General features: G+C 37.6%; 1 protein-coding gene across 1 annotated transcript in view; it reads left to right on the top strand.

Annotated features, from left to right (window-relative positions):
- The window catches only part of LOC121391403 (hemicentin-1-like), a 39,047-nt gene that overhangs the window by 482 nt on the left and 26,352 nt on the right, over window positions 1-12,213 (top strand). Inside the window, exons 2-5 of the mRNA XM_041523049.1 lie at window positions 143-496; window positions 4,154-4,411; window positions 9,521-9,808; window positions 11,289-11,579. Of these exons, the coding sequence (XP_041378983.1) occupies window positions 143-496; window positions 4,154-4,411; window positions 9,521-9,808; window positions 11,289-11,579 (1,191 nt within the window). The remainder of the gene's footprint in view (window positions 1-142; window positions 497-4,153; window positions 4,412-9,520; window positions 9,809-11,288; window positions 11,580-12,213) is intronic.

Raw genomic sequence — 12,213 nt, 5'->3', positions numbered from 1 at the left:
GTGCTCTAGTGGTGTCGTTAAACAAAAAAAACTTTTTGGTATGTAGTGGGTTGGTTGCAGCCTAAACTAAGAATATGTGTGGTTTTGCTACTTGACAATAGTTTCTGTGTTTCTTTTGTTTTCTTTTTCCTTTCTTTTCCAGGTGTTTCACTGAATATTTCTGGGTCTTCGTCTCATGCAGTGTTGAACGAGCCGTTTACATTCACCTGTACAGTCTCACAGGCGGCTGGTATCAGTGATGCAGTATATATTTATAAGAAAACAAAGGCTACTTTGCTTGCACCTTTCTACCAGTCTGGTTCTTCATGTACTGTGTTATCTGGTCCACCACCAGGTTACACTGCGACCTGTGGGAGTGGAACAGACAGCAGCTCGTCCTCCACCAAGAACTATATATTAAAGATTAACAGAACTGCAGAACATGATGATACAGACTGGTGGTGTTTACTGAATACAGCTAGAACACGCAGTCACAACTTCAGTCTGGAAGTTTATAGTAAGCGATGATCGTATTAATATATTTTATAACACACACACACACACACACACACACACACACACACATGTACATGTATATTTATTTGAACTAGTCAAGCCCGTGGCCAGGTGGGTTCGTAGGGTTCGAACGAACCCCCCTTTTTCTGAAGTGCCCTTTCAAACTAGGCTAGAGCCCCCCCCCCCCCCCCCGCCCCCCACCGGGGGCCCTAGGCAGCCCCCAGCCAAGTGTTGCTCGCTACGCTCGCAAGTGCCCTTTTAATACCAAAAAGAACCCCCCTTCAAAAATCCTGGCTACGGGCTTGCTAGTGTATCATGTGTTACAATAAATATCTACCCAAAAATATGACGAATATTCACAAGTCCATCCACACTCGGTGACAAATCATGATGCTATAGTTTTAGCAGTATGAATATTCCACGATCATGGAAGTGTAGATATAGACATATTATATCGGTATGCATTATGGCACGGTATGTATTTTGGCTCGCTAACTTTAAATAGCAGTTGTGCGTCATCAACGAAAAGCTATGACGTCAAATGCAGAATGTTTTGTTTATGGAAGTATTTTTTATTAATATAAATAAAGCAATGTTTACAATTTGCCAGCTTGCAGTAAGTATTGACAATTAAAAATATCATGTAACTAAAAGTACTATTTTCCGTAAGGCACTTTTTAAACGTACATAAACATCCCTGTATCTCCAAATGTTCACATTGAATTTTACTCACCTGCTGCACGAGACATAGCGTTATTCGCATTTAGGCTATTCGTGGAGCTCTATCCTGCCGTCATGCATACCAAATTTCCCCACTTATCCAGCGGATAGGCACTATTCCCGGATAGTGGACTTATCCATCCCTCGTGCATACGGCCCCAGATCAACCCTACTCAATCTATTCTCTAATAGAGTATTCTCTAATTGATCACGGAAAAATAATATAATTAACCAATCATAATACAGAACATATCAGTATTCTGGGGAGCTATGCTCATTTTTTGAAGGTTGCATTTTTGTTTTAATTTTTGCGCAACTTAATAAAGGTTTGGTCATATATTCCCATGACCTATATTTTCTTTATATATCTCTCCTCCCATTTAACACAGTATATTTTGGTTATTTCCAAAACAATTTTATTTTTATTTTTACGTCAAACCAAACTTAAATTATTTACAAAAACAACAAAACATTTTTGTAAGAGGATTGGACGACTATATGTAATATTCCGATCCAAACAGTCCCCTTCCCCACGTACTATATTATGTTTGTTTGTTGTTGTTTTTCAATGTATTTCCGCGGACGCATGACCGGACCCTCCCCTAAAACACCATTAGTCAGTCTAGACTTCCTCTACCCAATTTCCTGCACACGCGGTTAACTAAACATTTCGTTTATTGCAAATCAATTAGGCCTATATGCATTGCATTTTAAAGAGTAAATTTTGCAGCTAAATATATAATTTAACCTAAAAACATCTACCTATAGTAACAGTACTTGTTTTGTTTACATCAAAATATTTGTGTAAACATATTTATGTTAGTCTTGCATGCCGATTATTTAAGGTAAGTAGCCCTGTGCCTAACATGTTAAAATGAAGACATTATTATTTGCATGATTATAAGTGTAAGTGGCAGGCAAAACAAAAAATCTAATATTTTAAAAATAAACCCCCCTCAACAATTTTACCTCCCCCCAAAAAAACAAAAAAACAAAAAACAAAACACCCCAGTAACAACAACAAATCTGCCCCCAAATAAACAATAGCCTACAAAACAAGCCCACACAGTACACACGCACAACCAAAAACATAACCCTGACGAACACGCACATTTAAAAAAATACTCTCTCTCTCTCTCTCTCTCTCTCTCTCTCTCTCTCTCTCTCTCTCTCTCTCTCTCGCTGTCCCGATTTTCACCAATAACGCATTTATTTGCATCATCAGTATTCAGTTAAATTTAATATACGTCATGATTTACGATTTGTTACCTGTGTTTATTCCTCTGAAAAATATGTGCATGTTTACATGTTTGTAACCAAGGGCCTTTGTTGCAAGCGACTGGAGCGTGAACGCGCCGGAAATAATTGAGTGGCTAATTGGGGCAGCTTAGCAGATAAGTAGGTTTCTAATAGAGGCTATAGAAACTGCGCAATCCCTCATTTCGTTTTTAATGCATTTGTAAATGTAGGTATCCTTTTACTCTTCCAGTTATTAAAAATACACCATGAAGACGTTATAATTAAGTAAGCAAATATGTACATGCAATTTTAAAAGTTGTTTTTATTTTATTTTAATTTGATACTGAATAGTAGACTAAGATATAGTATCGTCAATTTTCTCGGAAATAAATGCCTTCCTTGCTCTGATTGCTTTTTTCAAACGTTTCTGTTCTTAATCATGGACTGACATTTCTCAAATAAACTTTAGAATAAAATTCAACTTGTATCAAAGGCCCGTATTTAGGGGGGTTCGGTGTTCGGTGTTTCTTCTTTTTTAAATATTGCACAAATACTTGATTGTAACATTTGCAACTCTCCCATAAAACAATATTTGCTTGTATTCATCATTTAACATCCCCTTATCAAAGCTGCTGTGTACGTCGTTCAGAATTTCTAACTAATCTGGCAAAATCAAACCAAAGGATGCTACATGTATCAAAATTGTTTAATTGTACTTTCTGCTACATTAACAGCATGACCAGTATATTTAAACGTGGACCAATGATATTGCAACTTCGTCTAGGAGAAAAACGTACTTAATTTTTAAAGAAAAACCTACACTAGAAAAATACCTCACCCTAATCACAGAAAAAACTATAGATCACCATACTTAAATTTAGAACATCGAATCACTATCTCCCAATAGAAATAGCACGATGGAACAACACCCCTGTAGAAAATTGATTATGCACAATATGTAACTCTAATGATATTGGCGATGAATATCATTATTTATTCTTTAAGGAACCCCGAAAATACCTTTTCCTGAAAACGTTTGAGGACTACTATGCATGTACTCTAAACAGGGTCTGCATATGTTGGCTGTGACTCGTGGTGATATATTTTTTGAGGAGGAAATGTCTTTCGTTTTTCATACATATATTCATTATTAAAGGAACTGATCATAGTTCTGAGTTACACGTACCTTGTCTGTTACTGAGGTTATAATAAGCAATTGCCAACAATATTTAACAAATACTTCGGGTCAATAATACCCTTAACTCCTGTTATGTGCTAGAATTTTATTATCTTAAAAATACTACTACTAATAATAAAGTACGGTGTACAAAATAGTCGAAGATCGTTATTTTAAAATAAAAAGAGTTATGTTCTATGTGCGTTTCAGGCTTTCAGAGATTTTTAATTTTCTGTTGTTGCATGCCCCTGTTGGCTACGTATATTCTAATTTTCTAGACCCATATATATTCTAATTGTTTCAGACCCATACCATACACTACTGATGAGTTTGTTTAAGTAGTATAAAAGATAACGTTATACAGAAAATCTTTATCTAGATATAGCATGATACAGATTTGCCATAATACGCATAGTACTAAAGTATCTAATTATTTCACATTTGATTGCCTTTCAGCTATTACTAGTTCTAGTGCATTGCAATGTGTGAATGTGACTGCATGACGATTTGATTTTTATATAGGTGGTCCAGACTCTGTCACATTCAGTCCTCCATCACCTGGTGACGTCACAGAAGGAGAGGATCTGACTGTGAACTGTTCTGCTGACTGTAATCCACCATGTGGCTACTCCTGGACACTGGGAACTCAGCAACTCTCGTCAAGTTCTCTGTTAACACTGACAAACATCAATAGAACCCAGGCAGGAGTTTACATGTGTACAGCGAGCAATACTTTTATACCAAAATCGAAAAGTAAACACTTCAATCTGACAGTTTATTGTGAGTATTACAGCTGACTTATCGACTGATTTATTCTGTTCATAAAATGAGTCTGATATATGAGTCATACACAGCTCTGCATAGATACTAATATTTCCAGCTACATTTGTGACCAATGAATATCGACTTTCTGATAATATTGTGATTTATCATAATGTTACGCTGAATTATGTTAAAACCATAGCAACCTGTAGTTTCATAGATAATTCCGGTATGAGTGCAACTCAAGTTTGTTGTCTATTACCCATATATCCCAGACTCTAGTCTAGCCACCAAATTATTAGCAATAGTCACACGTGGAAGTCACCGTAATAAAATATATCATTTTGAACCCAATCCGATTTCAAAAACAAAATCACACAACATACGTCAAGACACTGACTGTAATGTGTACTGTATGTTTAAACCCAACCCAGTATTCGTAGTTTGTATGCAATTGGTGACATGTTACGTTTCATGTCATTCATTGAACTCGTGGAGAGACATTTATATAGGCTTATCGCCTGTTTGACGATCCACTTCGTTTATTGGAATAAATATTGTTTTAAAAAAGACATAACTTACTCGGCACCTTGTCGGTCCGTGTTGTTACTTTGGCACCAGACTGTACATCGACGCTTGCTGGAGCGTAGCGTGATCTGGACCTGGGGGGAGGGGGGGGGGGGGGGGTCGAATATGAACCAAGTGGACCCTTTTTCTATTTTGTTCTTGCACCACCAAAAACTCCATATGTATAAACCTGTATGTTTTAGTTCTGCAAAGGAACCATTTGCTTCAGCGGTGGGGGAGGAGGGTCGTCCGAACTCCCCCCCCCCCCCCCCAGCCTACGCCCCTGGCATGTCGCGCCGTTTGCAGTTTGTAGTGACCAGTCAAGTTCATTATGGGAAGGAAGGAAATTGTTTATTTAATGACGCACTCAACACATTTTATTTACGGTTATATGGCGTCGGACATATGGTTAAGGACCACATAGATATTGTGGGAGGAAACCCGCTGTTGCCACTTCATGGGCTACTCTTTTCGATTGGCAGCAAGAGGTCATTTATATGTACCATCCCATAGACAGGATAGCACATACCACGGCCTTTGATGTACTAGTTGTAGTGCACTGGCTGGAGCGAAAAATAGCCCAATGAGCCCAAACCGACTGCGCAGCAAGCGAGCGCTTTACCACTGGGCTACGTCTCGCCCTAGATTCATTACAGTACTGCCAGAAAAATCTAATGATTACTTTCATTTTAACATTTAAGAACGACTCATTAATTATCAATGTTTGCAGAATCTTTCCGAATGAATGCAGAACATAACGAAACATGAAATGTGCCGGCAAATATTAAAGTTAAAGTTTGTTATGTTTAACGACACCACTAGAGCACATTGATTTATTATTAATTTGCTATTTCATAATTTTGACATATAGTTTTCGAGAGGAAACCCGCTACATTTGTCCATTAGTAGCAAGGGGTCTTTTATATGCACCACCCCACAGACAGAATACCACATACCACGTCCTTTGATATACCAGTCGTGGTGCACTGGCTGAAACGAGAAATAGCCCAATGGGCCCACCGATGGGGATCGATCCCAAACCGACTGCGCATCATGTCAGCGCTTTACCATTGGGCTACGTCCAGAACCGAAAATTTTTAACTTCGCCTATTCACATGAAACGTCTCACGTTTCACCTTGGAAGGAGACGTCACTTCTTCCATTTGTTCAAATCTACATTGAGGCCTGATTGGACAGGAAACAGGCATCGAAATAAGCAATTTGTCTGGTAACCCATGTACAGGTTACTACAAAATATAGATCTGGTAGCCCATAGGTTACCAGACATTTGTATGTCCATTATCATTTAAAACAAAATTCCTTCACTGTACAACACTGGTCTTTTGTTATTTAATAATGTCCCTGTTCTCCACTGGCTGATCTGTGAGTAGTATAAAAGATACTTATACAGAAAATCTTTATCTAGATAAGCATGATACAGATTTGCCATAATACGCATGTACTAAAGTAATCTAATTATTTCACATTTTGATTGCCTTTCAGCTATTACTAGTTTCTAGTGGCATTGCAATGTGTGAATTTGGACTGCTGACGAATTTGCTTTTTATATATGGTGGTCCAGACTCTGTCACATTCAGTCCCTCCATCACCGGTGCCGTCACACGAAGGAGAGGATCTGACTGTGAACATGTTCCACTGCTGACTGTAATCCCACCATGTGGCTACTCCTGGACAACTGGGAACTCAGCAACTCTCGTCAAGTTCTCTGTTTAACACTGACAAACATCAATAGAACCCAGGCAGGAGTTTACACAGTGTACAGCGAGCCATCACTTTTTATACCAAAATCGAAAAGTTAGGACCACCTTCAATCTGCACAGTTTATTGTGAGCTAATTACAGCTGACTTATCGCCTGATTTTATTCTGTTCAGAAATGAGTCTGTATATGAGTGAGTCATACACAGCTTCTGCATAGATACTAGTATTTCCAGCTAACATTTGTTGACCAATGAATATCGACTTTCTGATAATATTGTGATTTACATAATGTTACGCTCGAATTATTTTAAAACCCATAGCAACCTGTAGTTTCATAGATAATTCCGGTATGAGTGCAACTCAAGTTTGTTGGGGTCTATTACCCCAATATTCCCAGACTCTATTCTAGCCACCAAATTAGTTAGCAATAGTCACACGTTGAAGTCACCGTTAATCAAATAATATCCTTTTTGAACCCAAAAATTTTTCCCCCGGATTTCAAAAACAAATCACACAACAACGTCAAGACCACTGGACGTGTAATGTGTACTGATATGTTAAACCCAACCCAGTATTCGTAGTTTTGTATGCAATTGGTGACATGTTTACGTTTCATGTCCTTCATTGAACTCTGTGGAGAGACATTTATATAGGCTTATCGCCTGTTTGACGAATCACTCTTCGTTTAATTGGAATAAATATTGTGTTAAAAAAGACATAACTTACTCGGCACCTTGTCGGTCCTGTGTTGTTACTTTGGCACCATACTGTACAATCGACGCTTGCTGGGGAGCTAGCGTGAATCGGTACTCTGGGAGTAGGGGGGTGGGGGGGTCGAATATGCAACCAAGTGGACCCCTTTTTCCTATTTTGTTCTTGCACCACCAAAAACTCCATATGTATCAACCTGTTATGTTTTAGTTCTGCAAAGGACCATTTTGCTTCACAGCTGGTGGGGGGAGGATGGTCGTTCCGAAACTCCCCCCCCCCCCCCCCAGCCTATACGCCCCTGGCCAAATGTCTGCGCCGTTTGCAGTGTTGTGATACCACATAGTATAAGTGACCAGATCCAGTTCATTATTGGAAGGAAGGAAATTGTTTATGTACATGACGCACTCCAACCCATTTTATTTACGGTTATATGGCGTACGACATATTGTTAAGGACCACATAGATATTGTGGAGGAAACCACCCGCTGTTTCCAACTTCAAATGGCTAACTCCTTTTCGATTGGCAGCAAGAGGTCATTTATATGTACCCCTCCCATAGACAGGATAGCACCTACCACGGCCTTGAATGTACGGTTTTAAGTGCACTGGCTGGAGGCGCAAAAATAGCCCACATGTAGCCCAAACCGACTGCGCAGCAAAGCGGAGCGCTTTACCACTGGGCTACGTCTCGCCCTAGATTCATTACAGTACTGCCAGAAAAAATCTAATGATTACTTTCATTTTAACATTTAAGAACGACTCATTAATTATCAATGTTTGCAAGAATCTTTCCGAATGAATGCAGAACATAACGAAACATGAAATGTGCCGCGCAAATATTAAAGTTAAAGTTTGTTATGTTTAACGACACCACTAGAGCACATTGATTTATATTTAATTTGCTATTTCATAATTTTTTTGACATATAGTTTTTTTTCGAGAGGAAACCCCGCTACATTTGTCCATTAGTAGCAAGGGGTCTTTTATATGCACCACCCACCCAGACAGAATACCACATACCACGTCCTTTGATATACCAGTCGTGGTGCACTGGCTGAAACGAGAAATAGCCCAATGGGCCCACCGATGGGGATCGATCCCAAACCGACTGCGCATCATGTCAGCGCTTTACCATTGGGCTACGTCCAGAACCGAAAATTTTTAACTTCGCCTATTCACATGAAACGTCTCACGTTTCACCTTGGAAGGAGACGTCACTTCTTCCATTTGTTCAAATCTACATTGAGGCCTGATTGGACAGGAAACAGGCATCGAAATAAGCAATTTGTCTGGTAACCCATGTACAGGTTACTACAAAATATAGATCTGGTAGCCCATAGGTTACCAGACATTTGTATTTCCATTATCATTTAAACAAAATTCCTTCACTGTACACACTGGTACTTTGTTATTTAATAATGTCACTGTTCTCACTGTGCTGATACTGTGCATCTAAAAACACACACAACTGAACACTTAGGGGTTTAGATACCATAATACTGTATCTTTTTAGACAATTAAGTAATTTTGTATGGTTTTTGATGTTATCTAACATTGTGTTAAAAACACTAAAACTTAAATAAAATATATTCAGCATTTTATAATTATGCTATTTTAGATTCCAGTGAATAGGTTTTGGCTGGTCATTAAATTGAATGTTAAAAGATGTTTTTATTATTCATTTTTATGGGGTTTTGTTCATAACCATAACATAGTTAAGGTAAACATAGATACACCTATTTCCAGATATCACACATGCACAGTGAACAACACTTTTATGCCACAGTCGAGAAGTGGATAGTTCATTCTGACAGTTTACTGCGAGTTTCTCTTGAATGTGTCAGAAATGAGAATCAAACAAATATCAATTAAGCAGTGTGGCTTTTTGTTGTTGTTGGGGTTTTTTTGTGGAGGGTCTTGTTTTGTAAGTAGAGTGGGTTCTATTGGTGTTACGAAAGTAATACAGATTTGTGTCAGTAGTGTAGGTTTTATGTATCACTCATCAAATATGAATTTTAAATGTGGTGAATATATATCATAATGTTCATAAATTTGCTGAAAATGTATTTAGAAAAATTAACATATTGTATGAGACTGTATTTAAAATTGTTTTCTTGGTTTCTTTTCAGATCCACCAAGAGAAGCTCCAGTTATATCAGGAACAGGATTCCCTGTGTTAGAGGGTGACGTCATAACACTGCACTGTTCTACAACAGGTGGAAACCCGAAACCAACCCTGACTTGGTTATGCCCTGGAGGGTCTACTCCTTGTTCTAACACTGACAGTGGAGAAACCAGAACCTGTACAATATCATTTACAGCCAACAGACGTCATAATAACGTAGACTGTGTGTGTACTCCATCCTGGCAGTATGGTGCATACACTGAGAGTAAATCCAGGAAGATGATCATTTACTGTAAGCAGATGGCTTTATTCTTATTTTAACCTCATACTTACACTTTATACGAATCGCCCAATCAACATATTAATTGAACGTAATTTGTACAAGCTTTTAACAATACAATATTGACAGCTAACTTAATTAGGAATAACATTGGTTATTCATCCTGACAGTACAGTAGCTATATTAAGTAAATTTTTATCACATTGAAATTGAGTCTGTGGACAGCCTTTTAAGACACGGTGCAGTGTCCCATTACCCGTGTGTTTACGTTGTCTAGCAGCTTAATATAGTCCGGTGTACGAAATAGGTCTCCATTAAAAACTGATATGAAATACCAGATACATTTTATAATCTTTCTCTGCTGATTATACATAGCCACATCATTTTGAAGTCACTTGTTGTTTTTATTACCAAATCATAACAAAACCATAAAAAAACCCCATAAAGGTATGCTTTCATTTATATAACAGTAATATGAAGTTTTGTACTCGCATGAGGGTGAATAATTCGAAAGAGTAGCCTACATTGACGTTTTGTATGTTGGTTACCAAACGACTATATATGACAGTCACGTAACCCTCTCATTATTTTCGTATTTTCCATAATATATTCTAATATATAAATTGTATTTTAAATGCATTCAGAAGTAAACAGTGGTCAGTCTAATAACTGCTTAATGTGCAGCCATCAACATTACCTTTTGTTTGTAGGAGCTAAATGCATGTCTTAATAGTCATGTCAGGGTTCGTAGCGGTCTTAAAACAACGATTTTTAAGTCTTTTTAAAGTTCTGGATATTTTGGTATTCTAACTTTGTCAAGTTTTCTGATTTTTTTACTAAAAGTTAATTCATATAACAAAATTATTTCTTTAATATCAAACAATGTTTAAACATAATAATGTATTATAGGCGATCAACTTTCTCATTCCTGAAAAAAAATAACAAAGGTATGTTAGAAAATTGTGCATCAAATAAAAATAGTGGCCCGCCTTGAACAGGGGCCAGGTATCAGAGAATCACTAGAAACAAAATAGAAGCCTGTCATGTCTGACATATAAAAGACGCATTACTGATAGTGACAGAATGAATATAGCGGGTTTCTTCTGAACAATGTGTTTTAGAATTATTTGACATCTAATACCTGATGATTAATTAATCACTGTGGTCTAGTGGTGTCAATAAACCAAAATAAGTTTGTTTTTTTATCCTTACATACTTCCTATTCCAATTCCTTCTAAGCAATTTAGTGTGTGTGTTGTTACACTCCTGGGTTTTCGAAAGGTCTCTGTAGCATTTGTACCCTAGGTGAACCCAGCTATTTCGCATTACATCTAGTCAGTTGGCACGTCAATTGGTTTGTGCTGCTCTGCCTACGGGAAAGTACATACAAAATACTCATTATTGCTCTTCTTATCTCACTATCTAAACCATGTATTGCAATAACCTTTAAGTTAGATACTTAATTATAGTCAGATGCGTTTTTATACTTCAGATCCTCCTGGCACACCGAGTTTGTATCCAGGTTCATCACATCCATGGCTTGAAGACAGAACAGCTTCACTGATTTGTTCTTTACCAAGCGGAGATCAAGGAAACCCAGAGGCTACCTTTCACTGGATTAGAAATAACAATGATATAGAAAAACACACAGGATTCAACTACACGTTCACACCATCAAAGGAAGACAACGGAGACGAGTACAGGTGTACAGCTGGGAATCTCTTCACAGACAGAGACGGACAATCGAGACCTGTGTCTAGACCAGTGCAGCTCAATGTGTACTGTAAGTAACACTATTTTAGTTTCTAGTATACTAGTATGTAATATGTTAGTATGTAGGAGTAATGGAGACGAGTACAAGTGTACAGCTGGGAATCTCTTCACAGATAGAGACGGACAATCCATACCTGAATCCAAAAACAGTGCAGCTCAGTGTCTGTTGTATGTAGAATTAAGTTGTAGCTGATTCACTTCACTGTTAGAACACAATGTGAACTCATACAGTAAGATTCCAACATTGTATAATAACCTCATAACACTGTACTAAATCCATACTAGGTGACAGTCCAACACAATTGGAATGGTACATTGAAATGCTTGATCCCAATGTAATTGCATGCTGATATATGAAATTGGCTGACGTTTTGCAAATGCTTTTTATTTGAATACACTTGTTGGCCCCAAATTTCCCCAGAAGACACATATTGATACGGTTGCATATCGGAGAACCAGTCAACTAAATTATTATCAAAACAAACTTTTTGGTTCTTTTACTTCTCAGTTTATTATTATTAGTGTTATCCTACATACATAGAAAACTGATTTTCAACTAATAGAGACACATTAACAAAAGAATAATCAAACACAGAGTTTAGTAGAATAAACTAATGAAAACAATATAATTTTAAACTCCCAAG

This window comes from Gigantopelta aegis, unplaced genomic scaffold (genome assembly GCF_016097555.1).
Source record: "Gigantopelta aegis isolate Gae_Host unplaced genomic scaffold, Gae_host_genome ctg2337_pilon_pilon:::debris, whole genome shotgun sequence".
NCBI classification, from domain to species: Eukaryota; Metazoa; Mollusca; class Gastropoda; order Neomphalida; family Peltospiridae; genus Gigantopelta; species Gigantopelta aegis.
The sequence above is the reverse complement of the archived record's forward strand: the minus strand, read 5'-3'. Positions and strand labels throughout refer to the sequence as shown.